The sequence below is a fragment of the Bombina bombina genome, chromosome 4 (assembly GCF_027579735.1).
Source record: "Bombina bombina isolate aBomBom1 chromosome 4, aBomBom1.pri, whole genome shotgun sequence".
NCBI lineage: Eukaryota > Metazoa > Chordata > Amphibia > Anura > Bombinatoridae > Bombina > Bombina bombina.
This window is the reverse complement of record NC_069502.1, coordinates 655,759,241-655,784,675: the sequence shown is the minus strand read 5'-3', so window position 1 is coordinate 655,784,675 and position 25,435 is coordinate 655,759,241. Positions and strand designations below refer to the sequence as shown.

The 25,435-nt window shown below is 38.8% G+C and overlaps 1 protein-coding gene across 1 annotated transcript in view; it reads left to right on the top strand.

Moving 5' to 3' along the window:
* The window catches only part of TPD52L1 (TPD52 like 1), a 202,365-nt gene that overhangs the window by 139,659 nt on the left and 37,271 nt on the right, over positions 1-25,435 (top strand). The window contains exons 5-6 of the mRNA XM_053712141.1: positions 229-243; positions 2,196-2,234. Of these exons, the coding sequence (XP_053568116.1) occupies positions 229-243; positions 2,196-2,234 (54 nt within the window). The remainder of the gene's footprint in view (positions 1-228; positions 244-2,195; positions 2,235-25,435) is intronic.

Here is a 25,435-nt window from a genome sequence, read left to right as displayed (position 1 = left end):
TTTGATAGTTTCATCAACTCGCACAGTTGGGTGAGGAGTTCTACATAATCACACAGAAAGCACTTAACTACAATGCGTTTAAATTGTATCCAAGTATAGAATAGGTATTGCTTCTACATTTAGCTCTAAGCAGTATACAGCACTAACATTTACATTCTTTTATTAGAAATCTTTTGTGATTTCATTTTTTTCATAACCTTAATATTGTCCTTCTTTCCTCTGCTGCAGATCACATTCTATTAGGTAAGGTATTGATAATAACATGTAATGTAAATAGCAAATGTACTGTATCTATAAGAAGTCGTGTTTTTGCTTTGAGATAAATATCACTGTTATTAGTGCTAAGGAGAAACCACTGCAGAATCTAATATAAGCCTGCACAATTAATGCAATGAAATGTAAAAAAATATATATATTCTTGTAAATATGTGAATAATATGAGCTATAAAGATAAGATCCTAGGTGTGCTTATAGCTAGCTTGCCAACCAACCAAACGTTTAGCAACTTAAGTATTGCAACAGATAAAGTTGAAAGCAGCAGTTATAGCTTTCTATGAGACCTGTTATAACAGCAGCAGTATCTTATGAGTGCCGTATTATGTGGGGCTAGTGCATAGACAGGTTGAAACTTAAAGGGAGATGAAACCCACATTTTTTATTTCATGATTTAGATAGAGCATACAATTTAAAACAACTTTACAATTTTCTTCTATTATTTAATTTGCTTCCTTCTCTTGTTATCATTTGCTGAAACATTTATCTAGGTAAGCTCATGAGCAGCAAAGAACCTAGGTTCTAGCTGCTGATTGGTGGCTGCATATATATATATATATACCGATTGTCATTGGCTCACCCATGTGTTCAGTTAGAAACCAGTAGTGCATTGCTGCTCCTTCAACAAATGATACCAAGAGAATGAAACAAATTATATAATAGATGTAATTTAGAAAGTAGTTTAAAATTGTATGTTCTATCTAAATCATGAAATAATTTTGGGGGGTTTCATGTCCCTTTAATTAAGACAATAAATGATAAATATCCCTCTATGTTAAATTAGCCCTCCCTCCATATTTAATACTCTCACTGATCCCTACAATTAACAGTAATCTCTATGCTGCCGAACCATGATCCTACCCTACCGCACATCACTACCACAGTCACACTTCTTACACCTAAATACTGCCCAAACACCACCTACTATATCTAAATCCTTCCCACACAATTCCCTGCATACCAGTAAATCCACCCTAATATCCAGTTCCCCTTAGCAACCTCTTCTCCCTTCACAAAACATTCTAACATACTCTACCCCCCAACATGTAAAAATATGAAATGAGCTATTATTAAATGTTAAAAAAATCTCTACTAATAAAACCCACAAAGAACCCACTGGTTCTCCTGAAACAGGTCCACTTTACTGTAGATCCATGCTGCCATCTGTTCTTTGTTAGGGTTTACTTCCATATTTAGAATATATTGCTCAATCCTGGGCGATCAGATTAAAGGGACATGAAACCTACATTTTTTTTTTCTTTCATGATTCATATAGAGGATGTGATTTTTAACAACTTTCCAATTTACTTCTATTATCAAATTTGATTTATTCTCTTGGCATCCTATGTTGAAATAGCATCTATGGACTAGCGGGTGGTAACTAAACACATCTGTTGAACCAATGACAAAAGGAATTTATCTTCAGCCACCAATCAGAGGCTAGCTCCTGGTAATGCATTGCTGCTCCTGGGCCTATCTAGGTATGCTTTTCAACTAAGGATACCAAGCAAATTAAGAAAATTTTATACTAGAAGTAAATTGGAAATTTGTTTAAAGCACATGCACTGTCTGAATAATGAAACACAACTTTTGGGTTTCATGTCCCTTTAACCATCAGAATTGCTGTTGTCGGCCACCCCATCACAATTAACCCTGCCTATTATACAGGTCATAAAAAGGCAGCTGTCTTTCCCTCTTGATCCTTCTAGCTGTCTGGTCCTTGTTTGGGGCCCACTCATATACATTGGTTCATCTTGCTTGGTTAATCAGGTTAACCAGTCAGAATTGCAGTGATATAATCTCTGTCAGCTGTTGTTTGTGACTTAACATGACTGTATCAATGGGTATAATAATTTATTATTTAGTTTCATTGCAACATAAATGCTGTTTTCTTTTATTCCTGCTTTGCTTTCTTGGGGCAGTTATTCAATCCGTCACTCCATAAGTATGCCAGCTATGAGGTAATTATAGAGTTTCTGTGTGGTTCATTTATTTTACTACAAATTGCATGCATTTCTGAGACTTTTCTTCCCAAATGTATATTCTATATGTAAAGGAAGTTATTTTGTGTTTTGTTTTCGTTCTTATTTTTTCATTTTATGAATTTTATTTTTTTTATGTGAAAATTTGTTACTATATCATTGTATTTGGGTCATCGGTTTTTTTTATTACTGTCATTTTTTTAAAATATATTTTTATTAATTTGCTGTGTTTTACATAAAGTTAACATTAACAGAGTGACAAAAGTTTCATACATATCAGTGATTTGGGGGTAGGACTTTCATTTTCCATTTTCGACTTGTGAATCTTTCTTTTTTTCCCCCCAGAAAGTCTGATTATATTCTTTACTGTCCTTAGGTTTTGGGTATATGGAAATACTGTTCATTAACTTAGCTTTCCGGTGTTTTTCTTTGGGTTTATGGAACAGTGTCGTTCTATTAATATCAATATTACTGTCATTTTATCAAGTCTTGTTTTGGGTATTCACATTTTTTATTTTTTTGTCTACATTTCTCATTGTGTCAGTTACAGATTTTCATGGTTTTCCATTAAGAATATGTTTGTTTTATCTGACTGAAGTATGTATATTTAGCTTCTAAAACTGTTAAAGAATAGACCTTTTCCTGGATTCAAAATATTTTCAAAATTTTAAAAATAAATCACAGAACAAACAGAGTTCTAGCTTTATTAAGTGAAGGGAGGCCCACTGCCTAAGACTTTGAAATGCCCTGCACTGGGGAACAAGATGATAAGAAATGTAAGTAGATATTACTTGACAGAAATCACTATAATTGGCCTAGGTCGAATAATAAGGGGTTAAGAGTTACACCAATCCTTAGACAAGGACAATGACTAGACTGGTTAACATAAAGTATGTTTCCTAGACTCCTCTAGCGGCTTTCAGTCTTTTGTAGGGAATCAACTGTGTGGATATCAAGCCTATGTTCTCTTGGGCTGTTGCTGTTTTTAATTAAAGTATTAAAAATTATTATTATTATTATTAATAATAATAATAATAATAATAAAAATAATACAAAATATCAAACATACACAACAACAAGAAAACTATATACACGCGTACAAAAAAACCAGGAGGTGTATTACAAATAGAGAACTTAAAGGAATAGTCTAGTCAAAATTAAACTTTCAGATAGAGCATGCAATTTTAAACAACTTTCTAATTTACTCCCATGAGCAAATTTTTTTCATTCTCTTTGTATCTTTATTTGAAAAAGCAAGAATGTAAGCTTAGGAACCGACCCACTTTTGGTTCAGCACCTGGGTTGCACTTTCTGATTGGTGTCTAAATGTAGCCACCAATCAGCAAGAGCTACCCAGGGGCTGAACCAAAAATGGGCCGGCTCCTAAGCTTACATTTAAATAAAGATACCAAGAGAATAAAGGAAAATTGATAATAGGAGTAAATTAGAAAGTTGATTAAAATCGCATGCTCTATCTGAAAGTTTAATTTTGACTAGACTATCCCTTTAACAAGCCTGAAATCTTCTAACCTGTGTATAGCCAAGGAAAATAAAAAAGTGAAACATAAACGTAAATAGAAAGTTGTTGAAAATTTATATTTGAGAGGAAAATTTCCTAACCTCACCCAGAATGTTGTTCATCATATTCTGAATAGAAATGTTCCTCAAGTAAGACCACACTTTGCACTTTTACACTTTGTGTAAATATAAGTACTGCTCTAACTAAAATATAATGATTAAAATAAACGTAAAAAATCAGACCCTCTGGATACTTTGAGGCCTATTTAACAAATGTCTTGGGGACCTGATCCGACAGTGTGGATCAGGTCCGCAAGACATTGATGAATGCGGAGAGCAATACGCTCTCCGTATTCAGCATTGCATCAGCAGCTCTTGTGAGCTGCTGGTGCAACACTGCCCCCTGCTGACTCACGGCCAATGGGCCGCCAGCAGGGGGTGTCAATCAACCAGATCGTACTCGATCGGGTTGAATTGTGGCAATTCCTGTCCGCCTGCTCAGAGCAGACGGACAGGGTTATGGAGCAGCGGTCTTTGTGACCGCTGCTCCATAACTTGTGTTTCTGTCGAGTATGAAGACTCGCCAGAAACACGGGCGATCAAGCTCCGTTCGGAGCTTGATAGATAGGCCCCTTTGGATTAGAAAGGGGAACAGCCAGGAAGTTCAATACTGTTAATGACAAAACTGAATCTGAGCTCCAAATTTCCTTTAGTACATTAAAGGAATATACAACCCAAACATTTTATTTTGTGATTCAGACAGAGCATACCAGTTTTAAAAAGTTTCCAATTTACTTCTATTATCAAATTTGCTTTGTTTCCATGATATTCTGTGTTGAAGAGATGTAGGCATTGGGAGCACTACATGACAGGAAACAGTGCTGCCATCTAGTGCTCTTGTAAATGGATAACATTCTTGCAAACGTGCTGTCATATAGTGCTCCAGAAATGGGCCGGCTTCTAAGCTTACATCCCTGCTTTTCAACAAGAGACACCAAGAGAACAAAAACAAATTCATAATATAAGTAAACTAGAAAGTTGTTTAAAATTGCATTCTCTGGAACCAAATTATCAAGGTCCGAATAGAGCTTGATGCCCCTTTAGGCTTGCTGGAAACAGCAGTTATGAAGCAGAGGTCTAAAGACCGCTGCTCCATAACTGGTCCGTCTGCTCTGAGGCTGCAGACATCAATCCACCCAATCCTATATGATCGGGCTGATTAACACCCCCTGCTAGCGGCCTTGTGCAATGATAAATGCTGACAGCGTATTGATGTCTGTTGGACATGATCCGCAGATGATAAATTGGCCCCTCTATCTGAATCATGAAACAAAAAAAATTGGGTTTCATATCCCTTTAATGAATGTGCCACAACCACAACGCTACAAGTCCTGGTTAGAAGGTGTCACTTGTTGGAGGAGTCTTTATGTCTTTCTATTTTTTCTTGCTTCTCTTATTTAAATTCCCTTTCCTCCAGTTTGCTTGTCCTTGATAGGTTAAAAGAGCACATAATAAAGGGATTGCATTACAAATTCCCGGCTTATGACTTTTTGAAAATTGGGGGTTTAACAGTTTTGCAGAGCATCCCCTAGTTCCTCCATTGAACAGCATCTTTAGGCTCCAAACAATAGCTTGACTGCACTCACAAGCAGGTTGGCCAAATATTGTGGCTTTCTGCTTCCAGTCAGTCAAGCCAGACACATACAGTACATCTAATAATGATTCATAATCAAGCAGCCCAAATTTCTAGTCTTAATTGACACCTTTTTCCAATACACCTTTTTCCAATACTGCTTCTTGCATTCATTTCATATAGCCTACTAACCTGTCCAGTACCTCTGTATCTCCTGGCCTCTCTGCAGTAAATCTGTGTCACCTGGCCTCTATGTAGTAAGTCTGTGTCATCTGGCCTCTCTACAGTGAATCTGTGTCATCTGGCTTCTCAGCAATAAGTCTGTGTCACATGTCCTCTCTACAGTAAATATGTTTCTCCGGGCCTCTCTACAATAAATCTGTGTCCCCGAGCCTCTCTGCAGTAAATCTGTGTCCCCTAACCTCTGTACAGTAAATCTGTGTCCCCTAACCTCTGTACAGTAAATCTGTGTCCCCCTAACCTCTGTACAGTAAATCTGTGTCCCCTAGCCTCTCTGCAGTAAATCTGTGCCCCCTAACCTCTGTACAGTAAATCTGTGTCCCCCTAACCTCTGTACAGTAAATCTGTGTCCCCTAGCCTCTCTGCAGTAAATCTGTGCCCCCTAACCTCTGTACAGTAAATCTGTGTCCCCCTAACCTCTGTACAGTAAATCTGTGTCCCCTAGCCTCTCTGCAGTAAATCTGTGCCCCCTAACCTCTGTACAGTAAATCTGTGTCCTGTGGCCTCTCAGCAGTATGTCTGTGTCCCCGGGCCTCTTAGCATTAAATCTGTGTCCTCTAGCCTCTCTGCTGTAAATCTGTGTCCCCTAGCCTTTCAGCAGTAAGTTTGTCTCCTCTAGCCTCTCTGCAGTAAATGCATGTCCCCTAGCCTCTCTGCAGTAAATGTATGTCCCCTAGACTCTCTACAGTAAATATGTGTCCCCTAGCCTCTCTCTACAGTAAATATGTGTCCCCTAGCCTCTCTCTACAGTAAATATGTGTCCCCTAGACTCTCTACAGTAAATATGTGTCCCCTAGCCTCTCTCTACAGTAAATATGTGTCCCCTAGACTCTCTACAGTAAATATGTGTCCCCTAGCCTCTCTCTACAGTAAATATGTGTCCCCTAGACTCTCTACAGTAAATATGTGTCCCCTAGCCTCTCTCTACAGTAAATATGTGTCCCCTAGACCCTCTACAGTAAATATGTGTCCCCTAGCCTCTCTCTACAGTAAATATGTGTCCCCTAGACTCTCTTCAGTAAATATGTGTTCCTTAGACTCTCTACAGTAAATATGTGTCCCCTAACCTCTCTGCAGTAAATATGTGTCCCCTAGCCTCTCTCTACAGTAAATATGTGTCCCCTAACCTCTCTGCAGTAAATGTGTGTCCCCTAGCCTCTCTCTACAGTAAATATGTGTCCCCTAACCTCTCTGCAGTAAATGTGTCTACTAGCCTCTCTTCTGAATATATGTGCTCCCTGGCTTCTCAGCAGTAAGTCTGCTGGCCTCTCTGCAGTAAATATGTGTCCCCTAGCCTCTCTCTACAGTAAATATGTGTCCCCTAGACTCTCTTCAGTAAATATGTGTCCCCTAGCCTCTCTCTACAGTAAATATGTGTCCCCTAGACTCTCTACAGTAAATATGTGTCCCCTAGCCTCGCTCTACAGTAAATATGTGTCCCCTAGACTCTCTACAGTAAATATGTGTCCCCTAGCCTCTCTCTACAGTAAATATGTTTCCCCTAGCCTCTCTCTACAGTAAATATGTGTTCCTTAGACTCTCTACAGTAAATATGTGTCCCCTAACCTCTCTGCAGTAAATGTGACTACTAGCCTCTCTTCTGAATATATGTGCTCCCTGGCTTCTCAGCAGTAAGTCTGCTGGCCTCTCTGCAGTAAATATGTGTCTCCTGGCCTCTCTGCAGTAGATCTGTGTCCCCTAGCCTCTGTACAGTAAATATGTGTTTTCTAGTCTCTCTGCTGTAAATGTGCATCCCCTGGCCTCTCAGCATTAAATCAGTGTTTCCTAGTCTCTAAGCAGTAAGTAAATCTGTGTCCCCTGGCCTCTCAGCAGTAATCCTGTATCTCCTAGTCTCTCAGCAGTAATTCTGGCTCTCCTGGCCCCTCAGCAGCAAGTCGGTGCCAATTAGCCTCTGTGCAGCCAATCTGTATCTCCTGGCCTCTTGGCAGCAAATCCGTTTCTTCATACCTCTCAGCACTGAGTCTGAAAACAGTCCTCATGGCAGAAAATGTGCATATCCTGGCCTTTCTGTAGCAATTCTGTGTCTCCAGGCTTCTTGAAAGTGAATCTGTTTCATCAGACCTCTCAGCAGTGAGTCTGTATATACAGCCCTTTTGGAATCAAATATATGTCTCCTGGCCTCTTGGCAGTATATCTATGTCTCCTGGCCTCTTGGCAGTATATCTATGTCTCCTGGCAGTATATCTATGTCTCCTGGCAGTATATCTATGTCTCCTGGCCTCTTGGCAGTATATCTATGTCTCCTGGCAGTATATCTATGTCTCCTGGCAGTATATCTATGTCTCCTGGCAGTATATCTATGTCTCCTGGCAGTATATCTATGTCTCCTGGCCTCTTGGCAGTATATCTATGTCTCCTGGCAGTATATCTATGTCTCCTGGCAGTATATCTATGTCTCCTGGCAGTATATCTATGTCTCCTGGCAGTATATCTATGTCTCCTGGCAGTATATCTATGTCTTCTGCCCTAAGAAGTACATCTGTATTTCTAGTTCCCTCAGCAGCAAATCTGTATCTCCAGCTCTAGTTGCAGCGTCTGCCTCTTCAACAAGCCTGTTCTTTCATCTGTCATCAGAAAACTTGTCCTCTGGAGATCCGTCTCTTTGTTCTTATCAGCAAATGTATCCCCTAGCCTCCCATAAGAAGGTATTTACCTCTCATAAGGAAGCCTGCCCACTGGCCTCTGAAATGAGTATTCATTTTCTCTTTTGTCCCTTCAGGAAAACTCAGTTTCATTGAAAGAGCTGCACTCCTTTGTTAACAAGCCCTAATAATAAAAAATGTCATGTTCTAATTTGTTAGAGCTTGTCATTTTAACACTAGAAACACCCCAACTCTGTGTTTAACACCCATTAATGGGGAAAATACATTATTAAAATAACAGTTTAAGAGCTGCAGAGCACTGCTGGTCTCAAGCAGAACCTTCTTTTTTTTTTGCCCACTCAGCAGTGGTAGTCACACAGCTAAGTGTGACAATTGTTACTGATTGATTAAGTGGCAGTTTCTATTTTGGAACAACAGTGATATTTGGATCTCTAGGAGTACTTTAACTATGTGTTTAACCCATTTATGGGTGCCAGTGTTAAAGTTACATTCTTTAACTAATTAAAGCATGCCATTTTTTTAAATGTACACTTACACTACTATTAAACAAGAGTGGCACTGGGCAAGTGGGCACAGTATACGCTGTGAGCCTGACACAAAAAAGCAGACTGATGTTTCACAGTCCAAAAAGTTTTTTTTTTTTTAAATGTACACTTACAGTACTATTAAACAAGATATGAGTGGTGGCACTGGGCAAGTGGGCACAGTATACGCTGTGAGCCTGACACAAAAAAGCAGACTGATGTTTCACAGTCCAAAAAGTTTTTATATTTTTAAATGTACACTTACAGTACTATTAAACAAGATATGAGTGGTGGCACTGGGCAAGTGGGCACAGTATACGCTGTGAGCCTGACACAAAAAAGCAGACTGATGTTTCACAGTCCAAAAAGTTTTTATATTTTTAAATGTACACTTACAGTACTATTAAAAAAGATATGAGTGGTGGCACTGGGCAAGTGGGCACAGTATACGCTGTGAGCCTGACACAAAAAAGCAAACTGATGTTTCAAAGTCCAATAACTTCTTTTTTTTTTAAAATGTACACTTACACTACTATTAAACAAGATATGAGTGGTGGCACTGGGCAAGTGGGCACAGTATACGCTGTGAGCCTGACACAAAAAAGCAGACTGATGTTTCACAGTCCAAAAAGTTTTTATTTTTTTAAATGTACACTTACACTACTATTAAACAAGATATGAGTGGTGGCACTGGGCTAGTGGGCACAGTATACGCTGTGAGCCTAACACAAAAAAGCAGACTGATGTTTCACAGTCCAAAAAGTTTTTATTTTTTTAAATGTACACTTACACTACTATTAAACAAGATATGAGTGGTGGCACTGGGCAAGTGGGCACAGTACACGCTGTGAGCCTGACACAAAAAAGCAGACTGATGTTTCACAGTCCAAAAAGTTTTTATTTTTTTAAATGTACACTTACACTACTATTAAACAAGATATGAGTGGTGGCACTGGGCAAGTGGGCACAGTATACGCTGTGAGCCTGGCACACACGCTCGCAGGCAGGCCACTGCAATTAGATTACACAAGCAGACTGATGTTTCACAGTCAAAAAAGTTTTTTTTTTTTTAAATTTACACTACTGTTACACCAGATATGAGTGGTGGCACTGGGCAAGTGGGCACAGTATACGCTGTGAGCCTGGCACACACGCTGGCAGGAAGGCAACTGCAATTAGATTACAGTAGCAGACTGATGTTTCACAGTCAAAAAAGTTTTTTTTTTTTTAAATTTACACTACTGTTACACCAGATATGAGTGGTGGCCCTGGGCAAGTGGGCCTGGCACACACGCTGGCAGGCAGGCAACTGCAATTAGATTACACTAGCAGACTGATGTTTCACAGTCAAAAAAGTTTTTTTTTTTAAATTTACACTACTGTTACACCAGATATGAGTGGTGGCACTGGGCAAGTGGGCCTGGCACACACGCTGGCAGGCACGCAACTGCAATTAGATTACACTAGCAGACTGATGTTTCACAGTCAAAAAAGTTTTTTTTTTTTAAATTTACACTACTGTTACACCAGATATGAATGGTGGCACTGGGCAAGTGGGCCTGGCACACACGCTGGCAGGCAGGCAGGCAACTGCAATTAGATTACACTAGTAGTCTGATGTTTCACAGTCAAAAAAGTTTTTTGTTTTTTTTAAATTTACACTACTGTTACACCAGATATGAGTGGTGGCACTGGACAAGTGGGCACAGTATACGCTGTGAGCCTGGCACACACCCTGGCAGGCAGGCAACTGCAATTAGATAGATTACACTAGCAGACTGATGTTTCACAGTCAAAAAAGTTTTTTTTTTTTTTTTAATTTACACTACTGTTACACCAGATATGAGTGGTGGCACTGGGCAAGTGGGCACAGTATACGCTGTGAGCCTGGCACACACGCTGGAAGACAGGCAACTGTAATTAGATTACACTAGCAGACTGATGTTTCACAGTCAAAAAAGTTTTTTTTTTTAAATTTACACTACTGTTACACCAGATATGAGTGGTGGCACTGGGCAAGTGGGCACAGTATACGCTGTGAGCCTGGCACACACGCTGGCAGGAAGGCAACTGCAATTAGATTACAGTAGCAGACTGATGTTTCACAGTCAAAAAAGTTTTTTTTTTTTAAATTTACATTACTGTTACACCAGATATGAGTGGTGGCCCTGGGCAAGTGGGCCTGGCACACACGCTGGCAGGCAGGCAACTGCAATTAGATTACACTAGCAGACTGATGTTTCACAGTCAAAAAAGTTTTTTTTTTTTAAATTTACACTACTGTTACACCAGATATGAGTGGTGGCACTGGGCAAGTGGGCCTGGCACACACGCTTGCAGGCACGCAACTGCAATTAGATTACACTAGCAGACTGATGTTTCACAGTCAAAAAAGTTTTTTTTTTTTTTAAATTTACACTACTGTTACACCAGATATGAGTGGTGGCACTGGGCAAGTGGGCCTGGCACACACGCTGGCAGGCAGGCAGGCAACTGCAATTAGATTACACTAGCAGTCTGATGTTTCACAGTCAAAAAAGTTTTTTGTTTTTTTTAAATTTACACTACTGTTACACCAGATATGAGTGGTGGCACTGGACAAGTGGGCACAGTATACGCTGTGAGCCTGGCACACACCCTGGCAGGCAGGCAACTGCAATTAGATAGATTACACTAGCAGACTGATGTTTCACAGTCAAAAAAGTTTTTTTTTTTTTTAATTTACACTACTGTTACACCAGATATGAGTGGTGGCACTGGGCAAGTGGGCACAGTATACGCTGTGAGCCTGGCACACACGCTGGCAGACAGGCAACTGCAATTAGATTACACTAGCAGACTGATGTTTCACAGTCAAAAAAGTTTTGTTTTTAAATTTACACTACTGTTACACCAGATATGAGTGGTGGCACTGGGCAAGTGGGCCTGGCACACACGCTGGCAGGCAGGCAACTGCAATTAGATTACACTAGCAGTCTGATGTTTCACAGTCAAAAAAGTTTTTTGTTTTTTTTTAATTTACACTACTGTTACACCAGATATGAGTGGTGGCACTGGACAAGTGGGCACAGTATACGCTGTGAGCCTGGCACACACCCTGGCAGGCAGGCAACTGCAATTAGATAGATTACACTAGCAGACTGATGTTTCACAGTCAAAAAAGTTTTTTTTTTTTTTTAATTTACACTACTGTTACACCAGATATGAGTGGTGGCACTGGGCAAGTGGGCACAGTATACGCTGTGAGCCTGGCACACACGCTGGCAGGCAGGCAACTGCAATTAGATTACACTAGCAGACTGATGTTTCACAGTCAAAAAAGTTTTGTTTTTAAATTTACACTACTGTTACACCAGATATGAGTGGTGGCACTGGGCAAGTGGGCACAGTATACGCTGTGAGCCTGGCACACACGCTGGCAGGTAGGCAACTGCAATTAGATTACACTAGCAGACTGATGTTTCACAGTCAAAAAAGTTTTTTTTTTTTAAATTTACACTACTGTTACACCAGATATGAGTGGTGGCACTGGGCAAGTGGGCACAGTATACGCTGTGAGCCTGGCACACACGCTGGCAGGAAGGCAACTGCAATTAGATTACAGTAGCAGACTAATGTTTCACAGTCAAAAAAGTTTTTTTTTTTTTTTAATTTACACTACTGTTACACCAGATATGAGTGGTGGCCCTGGGCAAGTGGGCCTGGCACACACGCTGGCAGGCAGGCAACTGCAATTAGATTACACTAGCAGACTGATGTTTCACAGTCAAAAAAGTTTTTTTTTTTAAATTTACACTACTGTTACACCAGATATGAGTGGTGGCACTGGGCAAGTGGGCCTGGCACACACGCTGGCAGGCACGCAACTGCAATTAGATTACACTAGCAGACTGATGTTTCACAGTCAAAAAAGTTTTTTTTTTTTAAATTTACACTACTGTTACACCAGATATGAATGGTGGCACTGGGCAAGTGGGCCTGGCACACACGCTGGCAGGCAGGCAGGCAACTGCAATTAGATTACACTAGTAGTCTGATGTTTCACAGTCAAAAAAGTTTTTTGTTTTTTTTAAATTTACACTACTGTTACACCAGATATGAGTGGTGGCACTGGACAAGTGGGCACAGTATACGCTGTGAGCCTGGCACACACCCTGGCAGGCAGGCAACTGCAATTAGATAGATTACACTAGCAGACTGATGTTTCACAGTCAAAAAAGTTTTTTTTTTTTTTTTAATTTACACTACTGTTACACCAGATATGAGTGGTGGCACTGGGCAAGTGGGCACAGTATACGCTGTGAGCCTGGCACACACGCTGGAAGACAGGCAACTGTAATTAGATTACACTAGCAGACTGATGTTTCACAGTCAAAAAAGTTTTTTTTTTTAAATTTACACTACTGTTACACCAGATATGAGTGGTGGCACTGGGCAAGTGGGCACAGTATACGCTGTGAGCCTGGCACACACGCTGGCAGGAAGGCAACTGCAATTAGATTACAGTAGCAGACTGATGTTTCACAGTCAAAAAAGTTTTTTTTTTTTAAATTTACATTACTGTTACACCAGATATGAGTGGTGGCCCTGGGCAAGTGGGCCTGGCACACACGCTGGCAGGCAGGCAACTGCAATTAGATTACACTAGCAGACTGATGTTTCACAGTCAAAAAAGTTTTTTTTTTTTAAATTTACACTACTGTTACACCAGATATGAGTGGTGGCACTGGGCAAGTGGGCCTGGCACACACGCTTGCAGGCACGCAACTGCAATTAGATTACACTAGCAGACTGATGTTTCACAGTCAAAAAAGTTTTTTTTTTTTTTAAATTTACACTACTGTTACACCAGATATGAGTGGTGGCACTGGGCAAGTGGGCCTGGCACACACGCTGGCAGGCAGGCAGGCAACTGCAATTAGATTACACTAGCAGTCTGATGTTTCACAGTCAAAAAAGTTTTTTGTTTTTTTTAAATTTACACTACTGTTACACCAGATATGAGTGGTGGCACTGGACAAGTGGGCACAGTATACGCTGTGAGCCTGGCACACACCCTGGCAGGCAGGCAACTGCAATTAGATAGATTACACTAGCAGACTGATGTTTCACAGTCAAAAAAGTTTTTTTTTTTTTTAATTTACACTACTGTTACACCAGATATGAGTGGTGGCACTGGGCAAGTGGGCACAGTATACGCTGTGAGCCTGGCACACACGCTGGCAGACAGGCAACTGCAATTAGATTACACTAGCAGACTGATGTTTCACAGTCAAAAAAGTTTTGTTTTTAAATTTACACTACTGTTACACCAGATATGAGTGGTGGCACTGGGCAAGTGGGCCTGGCACACACGCTGGCAGGCAGGCAACTGCAATTAGATTACACTAGCAGTCTGATGTTTCACAGTCAAAAAAGTTTTTTGTTTTTTTTTAATTTACACTACTGTTACACCAGATATGAGTGGTGGCACTGGACAAGTGGGCACAGTATACGCTGTGAGCCTGGCACACACCCTGGCAGGCAGGCAACTGCAATTAGATAGATTACACTAGCAGACTGATGTTTCACAGTCAAAAAAGTTTTTTTTTTTTTTTAATTTACACTACTGTTACACCAGATATGAGTGGTGGCACTGGGCAAGTGGGCACAGTATACGCTGTGAGCCTGGCACACACGCTGGCAGGCAGGCAACTGCAATTAGATTACACTAGCAGACTGATGTTTCACAGTCAAAAAAGTTTTGTTTTTAAATTTACACTACTGTTACACCAGATATGAGTGGTGGCACTGGGCAAGTGGGCACAGTATACGCTGTGAGCCTGGCACACACGCTGGCAGGTAGGCAACTGCAATTAGATTACACTAGCAGACTGATGTTTCACAGTCAAAAAAGTTTTTTTTTTTTAAATTTACACTACTGTTACACCAGATATGAGTGGTGGCACTGGGCAAGTGGGCACAGTATACGCTGTGAGCCTGGCACACACGCTGGCAGGAAGGCAACTGCAATTAGATTACAGTAGCAGACTAATGTTTCACAGTCAAAAAAGTTTTTTTTTTTTAAATTTACACTACTGTTACACCAGATATGAGTGGTGGCCCTGGGCAAGTGGGCCTGGCACACACCCTGGCAGGCAGGCAACTGCAATTAGATTACACTAGCAGACTGATGTTTCACAGTCAAAAAAGTTTTTTTTTTTAAATTTACACTACTGTTACACCAGATATGAGTGGTGGCACTGGGCAAGTGGGCCTGGCACACACGCTGGCAGGCACGCAACTGCAATTAGATTACACTAGCAGACTGATGTTTCACAGTCAAAAAAGTTTTTTTTTTTTTAAATTTACACTACTGTTACACCAGATATGAGTGGTGGCACTGGGCAAGTGGGCCTGGCACACACGCTGGCAGGCAGGCAACTGCAATTAGATTACACTAGCAGTCTGATGTTTCACAGTCAAAAAAGTTTTTTGTTTTTTTTAAATTTACACTACTGTTACACCAGATATGAGTGGTGGCACTGGACAAGTGGGCACAGTATACGCTGTGAGCCTGCCACACACCCTGGCAGGCAGGCAACTGCAATTAGATAGATTACACTAGCAGACTGATGTTTCACAGTCAAAAAAGTTTTTTTTTTTTTTAATTTACACTACTGTTACACCAGATATGAGTGGTGGCACTGGGCAAGTGGGTACAGTATACGCTGTGAGCCTGGCACACACGCTGGCAGGCAGGCAACTGCAATTAGATTACACTAGCAGACTGATGTTTCACAGTCAAAAAAGTTTTGTTTTTAAATTTACACTACTGTTACACCAGATATGAGTGGTGGCACTGGGCAAGTGGGCCTGGCACACACGCTGGCAGGCAGGCAACTGCAATTAGATTACACTAGCAGTCTGATGTTTCACAGTCAAAAAAGTTTTTTTTTTTTTAAATTTACACTACTGTTACACCAGATATGAGTGGTGGCACTGGACAAGTGGGCACAGTATACGCTGTGAGCCTGGCACACACCCTGGCAGGCAGGCAACTGCAATTAGATAGATTACACTAGCAGACTGATGTTTCACAGTCAAAAAAGTTTTTTTTTTTTTTTAATTTACACTACTGTTACACCAGATATGAGTGGTGGCACTGGGCAAGTGGGCACAGTATACGCTGTGAGCCTGGCACACACGCTGGCAGGCAGGCAACTGCAATTAGATTACACTAGCAGACTGATGTTTCACAGTCAAAAAAGTTTTGTTTTTAAATTTACACTACTGTTACACCAGATATGAGTGGTGGCACTGGGCAAGTGGGCACAGTATACGCTGTGAGCCTGGCACACACGCTGGCAGGTAGGCAACTGCAATTAGATTACACTAGCAGACTGATGTTTCACAGTCAAAAAAGTTTTTTTTTTTAAATTTACACTACTGTTACACCAGATATGAGTGGTGGCACTGGGCAAGTGGGCCTGGCACACACGCTGGCAGGCAGGCAACTGCAATTAGATTACACTAGTAGACTGATGTTTCACAGTCAAAAAAGTTTTTTTTTTATAATTTACACTACTGTTACACCAGATATGAGTGGTGGCACTGGGCAAGTGGCTTGGCAGGCAGGTATCTGCAATTAGATTACACAGGGGAAAAAAAAAACAGACTGATGTTCTAGCCCTAAAAAGGGCTTTTTGGGGTGCTGTCCTTACAGCAGAGATCAGATGAGTCCTTCAGGACTGTAGTGGACACTGAATACACTAGCCTAGCTATCAATTTCCCTATTAAATCAGCAGCAGCTACACTGTCCCTCCTCTCACTAAGAATGCAGCTTCCAAATGAATCTAAAATGGATGCTGTCCAGGAGGTAGTACGGTCTGGGAGGGAGTGTCTGCTGCTGATTGGCTGGAATGTGTCTTCTGACTGTGAGGTAGAGGGTCAAAATATTACTCAATGATGACGAATAGGGGGCGGATCGAACATTGCATATTGCATATTCGCGACATCACTATCTGTAGTATATGTGGCAAGTGGACAGATATGTGGCAAAGTTAGACTTGTGAAGCCTGCAGCGAGCACTTACATTGTCAGAACTGGAGAATCCACAATTTTAAGACTTAAATTGCTGGAAAATGGGGCAAAATAATTAAAAGTGTATTGCAAAATTATATTACTGCACAGAAACAAACATTTACAATCTCATATTATTTCTCAAAGTGTTCATTGCCCATTTAAGATTTTTTCAGCCATGATCTGCTTGTCATTGGCCTAGCCAAAGTCAGAAAAATCTTCCAAAATATTGTGCTGTGCCATCCACCACAGGGTTTCAGTTCTTGTGCCAAACCTCAGGACTGTTCTAACAAATTAACTTTAACTCATCACTTGTTATATGAGCACTAGAGTTGGGCAGCACCAAAAGATTTGGTTTGTTTCTCCAAATATTCATTGGCTGCACTATTCAATATAGATTTAGTTTTAAACAAAACGAATACTGAACAACCATAGAACATTTACATTTTTTTCATTAAATTAATGTAAAAATTCCAAAGCTACAGGTGAAAAAGTCTATATTTACCTCTAGCGCACTGGAGAGCCGCGCTAAACTTTTCCTCTTCTTCACAGAGCCGCACTAATAGGAGGTTCAGCACGGCAGCCTGCACTAAAGGACCGTCTCCTATTAGCATGACTGGGACTCTGTGAAGAAGAGGAGCAGTTTAGCGTGGCTCTCCAGTGCGCTAGAGCAGGGGTCGCCAACCTTTCGGACCTCAGGGACTACTAAACTCACAAATTGAAATCCCGTGGACCACTAACATTATTTTATTTTATTTTTTAAAGTACAAACCTCTATAATGTGTGTGTGTATATATATATATATATATAAATAAATATATATATATATATATATATACACAAACACACATACTGTACATAACTAGGATAACCATAGCTAAGTTTACATTAAGTATATATTTACACATTTTTAAGAAGAATTTTTTGGAATTAACTAACTGAATGACAGAACTAAGAGAATACTTCCGAATGACAGATGAAGGGTGAGTGCCAACTTTTGAGTTGCAAACAGAGGCAGTTAGGAATTGTTCAAAACTACTTATGATCATGGACAGACATTGGAGTCATATATTAAGTTAATATCAGAAAGCTCTCAATATGGATGTGAGCTAACCACGACTGATGTTACTGGCAATTACTATAATACTGGTGGGATATGGCTAATCTGCTGGATGGTAATTAATGGAATTCAGGTAGAATGGATTTGTGTGCTGGAAAATTATTAGAATGAAAAAGAATTAATATTTAATTTAAAAAAAAGGGGAGGACGACAAACAGTGATGTAAGTCCATCTGAAGGAATTAGGAAAACTACTACAAAGAAACAGGTAAAGGGAAGAAAATAATTGAAATATGAGAGAATTTTTTTTAAGATTTTCTTTTTTATATACTATAATTCCACTATTTCAAGCCAAGACTGTATCAACCTCTCTGAACAGCACGCCGGGCAGGAGGAGTTACATATACAATCTAGCTACGCAAGTTGCGCAGTACTATGCAACTTGCGTAGGGAGATTGTAATTTAACTCCTCCTCTGGTTTTCACTGATGTCCAGTCAGGCACTGTAGGGAGTTGGGGCGCAATGAGGGTGACACCATCAGAGAAGATTAATTTCTGCTGGATGGTGTCAGGGACCACCAACATATTCTCATGGACCACCACAGACCACTGGTTGGCGACCGCTGCGCTAGAGGTCAGTATTTAACCCCTTAAAGGTAATTTAAAGAAAACAAATGAATACTGATGAATTTTGTCAGTATTTTTTAATTTTCTTTAAATTTGGTTGGTGCACTAATTGGGATAGTCGTTTGGTTAAAAGAAGATGATTATCCAAAACTAATGCACATCTCTAATGAGCACTAACAGCCCTCTCTGAACTATACATATAAAATGTAGGGTGCGCTAAAAAATGTTTTTTTTTCTGATTAAAACTCTCTAGTTAATAATTTTTACAATTGACTTGTAATACCAGATTGTCCTCTATTCACAACGTGTCTCAGAGCGCAAGGTAACATAGGCTGTGTTATTGATTGCCCTACACTTGTAATCTAGTCCTTGGTATTTATGCTGTAAAATAATGTTAGTTAAAATCTGATTACTAATACAGCGGTATTGGTTCTGTGCTTCCTATTTAACCTCCCTGGCTGAGAACAACTTCCACAGCTCTAGCGATGGAGAGGGACGTCTGCAAACCTGACAAGAAACCATTGGTTTATTTAGAAAAGGAACATATTTTTCCAAAAGTAAAAACAAACAAACTCTAATTCATTTTTGAAAAGCTCTCTTTTTAAAAGAAATAATGAAAAGAAAAAACAGTTTCATTATTGTAATAAAAAAGCATTAAGCAGTGAAATCATTACAAAATGTATTATTCTTCATTTTAAAAGTATGTTACCTTTTATTTAATTTTTTTAACTTAATTTGTGAAGGGTCCATTACGTCTTGTCACAGCCCCACAAGGGGGCGGGGGTCTCTACAAGAAGGCAAAGTAGCAGTTTTCCCTTTGAAGTGTTGCTAGTAAACATCTGTTGTAGCTGCAGTCAGTTTATTGCCCATGCTCAGTAGAGGCCTTTGGGTGCCAAAATTATGTGACATAAATATCTGCTTGCTTATCTAGCGACAGGCTGTGGCTACACTGAGAATTACTATGTACTCAGTTGACAAGAAAACAAGTAAGTTATTTGCTGTTTTTCAACATAATCTGTTTCTTTTTATTATTACTGATTTAACATATTTTTTTATACAAAAAGGAGCACTGTTTCATATGCCTTTAAGTTCTCAATTGGAGAACCTATTAGTGCTTGTTGTACAAAACATAAATCTTCTGATGGGGTAGGTTAATTAAAAATGGCTTTGTCCATAACAGTGCATGATCTAATGCTTGCAAATCCAGATGAAGTAATGCTGGCTGCTGTTGACAAGATGGAAAAAGCTGGTTAGAACACTCAGAAAATTGGTAGCAAATTGTTCCACTTCATCCTTTTGCATAATCAATTATTATTAAAGGGAATTCTGTTATTAGAATTTTTGTATAGAGCAATGTGAATCTAAAAGACAAATGGTATAATATTATTATTGTATTTACTTCTACAATGAATAAAGTTGACTTTGTGAACCATGTATGTATTCAGATTAAGATTTCAGTGGACAAAGCATTAATGTAGTATCTCTAGTTTGTGTTAAAGAAAATAATATTGGGTCACTGCAAAATATTAAAGCAACATACGTTGTTACCAAGTCTGTACAGTCAGTATGATTTGCTTGTCTGATTTCCCTTTTAGTAATATTACTGTGTGAGGAACAAAACATATTCCAGTTTTATAAATAAGCTGCTTTAGCGTGTTTTTATAGGGGTATTAGATTAGGTTTAAAGGGACATGAAACCCACATGTTTTCTTTTGTGATTTAGAAAGAGCATGCCATTTTAAACAAGTTTCTAATTTACTTCTATTATCTAATTTGCTTCATTCTCTTGATATCACTTGCTGAAAAGCATATCTAGATATGATCAGTTGCTGCACATAGAGGCCTCGTGTGATGGGCTCACACATGTGCATTGCTATTTCTTCAACAAAGGATATCTAAAGAATTGAGCAAATTAGATAATAGAAGTAAATTGGAAAGTTGTTTAAAATTGCATGCCCTATCTGAATCATGAAAGTTTAATTTTGACTAGACTGTCCCTTTAATTTTTATTATTTTGGATAATTTTGTTTATTTTTTTTGTAATAATTTTTTCTTTTTTTCTGTAATGTTAGTGGTTTCTTTTTGAAATGTTATTTTTAAAGTTTAGGGGTTAATAGTTTTAGTTTAGTATTAGCAATGTGGGGGCCGGCGGTTTAGGGGTTAATAGGTTTATTATAGTATTAGTGATGGGGGGGGCGGTGGTTTAGTGGTTAATAGGTTTATTATAGTAGTAGAGAAGTGGGGGGCGGCGGTTTAGGGGTTAATAGGTTTATTATAGTAGTAGTGATGTGGGGGCCAGTGGTTTAGGGGTTAATAGGTTTAATATAGTATTTGTGATGCAGAGGATGGCAGTTTAGGGGTTAATAGTGTAGTTTATGGGTGTTAGTGTACTTTGTAACTTTTTTGTTATGAGTTTTGTGAAACATATTTGTTTCGCAAAATCCATAACTACTGGTCTCAGATCGCGGAATGGATTGTGGCGATATACGCTATAATGATAGTGTTATAGCCGGGCCGCCCAACTGTAATACAGGCGCAATGAAAATGACACACTTAAAAGTCATTTTTTGAGTGCAGAATGGAGAGTTGCGTAAAAGCTAAAATGCTAGCGGTATAGCCATACCACCGCGACTTGTAATACGGGAGACCTGCATATTCTGTGCGCAATGGGCAATTTTTCAGCGGTATAGCCGTACCGTACAACTTGTAATCTTGACAATTGTGTCTTACTGGAAAAAAGAATGTAGAGGGGTACTGGAGAGCCAGCAAGACTTTCAAAAAGACTTTTAGATTTTGGTGCTTTTTAGGCTATACAAAATGATATTGTTGCGTAAGGATGGTGGGTTTAAAGGGAAATTAAACACTAAATAAATGGTAAATAGAATGATGTATTCAAAGAAAAGATTTTTGACAAAATAAGTGTATAGCTTTAGGGGTCAATTTATCAAGTTCCGTACGGAGCTTGATGCCCCGTGTTTCCGGTAAGCCTTCAGGCTCGCCAGAAATAGAAGTTATGAAGCAGCGCTGCTCCATAACCTGTCCGCCTGCTCTGAGGATACGAATCTCGAATACGATTGGGTTGATTGACACCCCATGCTAGCGGACGGGGTGTCTGCTGGTGCAATGATAAATGCATTTATCAATGTGCAGCGGGCATGATACGTTACATCGTATGATGTCCGCTCGCACATTAATAAATTAAATAATATCTGTGAGAGATCACAAAAACAAGAGGGCGCCCTCTTGTTTTTGTGATCTCTCACAGATTTTGTTTCCTTGCCTGTGTTGGGAGAGGAGCTGCTGTGACTACAGATATTGGTTTCTATTTTTGGAGCATGATATAACCACAGAAGACTGCACCGAGACTTATTTAATTCCTACAGTATCATTTACCAAGGGCTCTGATAAGACTCTTGTATATTGTGTTCATTAGCACCATTTGGTGTATTTATTTTTTAGCACCTAACTAGTTACTCAAATGTTAATGTGCAGATTTAACTAATATATTAGGCATCACATATCTGTGTGTGTGTGTGTGTGTATATATATATATATATATATATATATATTCCTAGTAGTGTGCGCCCCCTAGAGTTGGACATGTGAATGTCACAGCAGTTTTAGTTTTCACATTAATAAATTGACCCCTTAGTGTCTATAAAACAATGGGAGCTGCCATGTTGTAACTTAGGTTACCTTCTATACTGTGGCCAATTAGAGACAGTTAAAAAAAGGTCACTAGAGTGTGCAGCCAATGGCTGAGTGGAATATAGCAATATACCATTGATGACAGGAACCGAAAATCTCGCAATTTTAGAATGGAATTACAGGAAAAGGGGACCAAATAAATATTGAAAGTATATTGCAGAGTTTTTTGTTATATATGTGATTTATCATTTTATATTACAATCTCAAAGTGTTTAATGTCCCTTTAATGTATTCATTCCAAGAAGAAAAAATTATTTTAATGTAAACATTAGATTTGACATACTATGGTAGCGTTAATGGTTATGCTCTAGAATACATTTTCCCCCAATAGAGCACTTACACCTACTTTTTTTGTATTTTTCTTCTGGGTATTTAATTTTAAATAACTTTCAAAGAAAAAAGTTGCCTGTCGCTGCTAAACAATATATAAAAAAGCTTATTTAACATTAAAAAATGTAGTTATTGCTGTACAATATGTTCTTGTGTCCTATTTATCTGGATGAGAAATCCAGAAATCAAGAAATTTGCTTTGTTCTCTTGGTATTCTTTGTTGAAAGCTAAACCTAGGCAAGTTAATTTTCTAATTTCTAAGACCTTGAAGGCCACCTCTTATCTCAGTGTATTTTGATAGTTTTTCATAGTTAAACAGTGCTAGTTCATGTGTGTGCCATATAGATAACATTGTGCTCACTCCCGTGGAGTTATTTATGAGTAAGCACTGATTGGCTAAAATGCAAGTCTTTCAGATATATAAACAATTAATTTACAAGTTTTGCTAATATTTTGGAAATGAACAGGTTAATTTCACAGATGTACATTGCTATTGTTATTTCACACTGTACAGACACTTGTAAGGGAAAGTCCTGTTGAATAGTCATTGTATTGGTTAACTGCATTTGTATAACGTGAAACTTGTAGGTTTCTGGTAACTTTGAGATGTGAAAAAAGTTTTATGCGTAACTCTGGTAAATTTTTGTGATACAAGCTCACAGATATTCACTGTATATGTAATCTTGGCCATAGAGTTGCAGAATTGATCGTGCAAAAATATTTTTGGGCAAATTGATCTGATCTATCTCACAAAATTAAACGGTCATTTTAGAGCAAAAATGACATCTTCCAATTTGTTAGATCAGATGATGCATCCTAAAAAATAACCAATCCAAATCAAATGGGACTAGGTAGAGGTGGGTAAATGTATAGTTTTGCTTATTTTTAAATGATGCACTGATTTTCTGATTTCTTTTTTTAAAAAATATTTATTTGATAAACACCAAAAAATTACAAAACATCATAGTCATTATACAACAATTATAACAAAACATAATCATCCAATTCTCGGTCCTTATGGGTATAAGACTATTCATATAAATAACCTGAATACATCTCCAAGATGTGTTTTTTTATTTACCAATTCACGTACCTAGACGTGGAACACGGAAAAGAGAGAAGAAAAAAGAAAAAAAGAGAGAAAACGGAAGGGAAAAAAAAAACACCCCACTGTTTAAACTCTATTGTCCTGGCAATTATCAATCCAAGAAGTAGGGAATAAGCCTAATAAAACTAATTCTGCAAAACTAACAGATGAAAGGAACGGGGAGAGAATCTGTCTTTGTATGGGGAAGGAATAGGACTTGATGAACGGGGACCATGTCAAAAGGAAACTTTTAACTCTTCTTTCTGAAGCATCCTGCATTTGATAGGATTCAAAAACTGTCTGCTCTTGTACAACGTTTACAACCTCATTGAACCCAGGAACTCTTCTAGATATCCAATGTTTTAGTATAAGATGCCTGGTTGCCAAAATTATTGTATTCACAATGTATATCCAATGATTGTCTCCAGTGTTTGATAATGGAATTAAAAATACAATATCTAGTGGTTTTAAGGAGACGGAAATTTTGAGATGTAGATTAAACCAATAAGTAATTTTCGACCACAGTTGGTTAATTTTGGGGCAGAACCAAAACATGTGCAAGAGATCGGCAGTTACATGCGCACATTTGGGACAATTACCTGATCTTGTAGGGTAAAATTTGGCAATTTTCTGTGGGTGCAGATAAAAATTATTAATGACCTTAACGTGTGATTCTTTCCAGCCCACAGAAACCTTGCATTTCTTTAACATAGAAAAGCTCTTTTCAATAGTCTCATAATCTGTCTCCATTCCGAGCTGGGACCAGAAATTACACGTTTTATTTACAAATACTTGACTTTGTTTTGACAACATAATGTCATAGATCAGTGAGATTGAAGTATTTCGTCTAGCAAACATTTGTATAATAACTTTGACCTCGGACCAAACCGCTGATGGGGGAAAGATCCAACCTTGAGCAGAAATGAAGTGTCAAATCTGGAAAAACGCAAACAGATTGGACCTCGGAAGGTCAAACAAATGAAAAAACGATTCCACATCTAAAATTTGAAAATTACCATCAAAAAGCTGCTTTACCAAATTTAAACCCTTTTCGGACCACGTTTTGAAAACTTTCTGGGAGATTCCAGGGATAAAATGCGGGTTACCCCTTATAGGTAAAAATTCTGAGTATGAAGGGTCTATGCCTAACATAGTACAAAACTTGTGCCAAGCCAATACTATGTTTTTAAATGATATAAGAGAGAGTACATTCTATGGCAACTGTCGCATCTTACAATGAAGAATGGCTACTAGAGCAAAGGGATGTATTAAAGAAGTCTCTTCCTCAACAGAAGTAACCGTATTCGAGTCCACAATCCAATCAAAAGCAAATTTGACCAAAGTTGCTATTTTATATAACTTAATATCTGGTAACGACAGCCCCCCACAGGAGGACTTCTGCATCAGTCTTTTCAAAGCAATTCGTGGTTTTTTATCTTTCCAAAGAAATTTAGAAATATAGCCATTTAGTTTCCTAATATCCTTATTCAGTATAAATATTGGTAGATTTTGTAGAGGATACAAAAGACGAGGAAAAATAATAGTTTTAATTAAGTTGGCCCTTGCAGTGATAGCTAAGGGGAACGAGGCCCAAAGTTGTAGATCTTAACTTTATATCCTGAAAATGAACTAAACTCCTCAAGAAGTAACCGTAACATTGGAAAAGATTGATAAATATTTTCCAAGAAAACCAAAATGTCATCAGCATAAAGCAGCACTTTGAGCCTATGGGGGCCGAGAGGAATGCCAGATAAACTATGCCTTAACCTA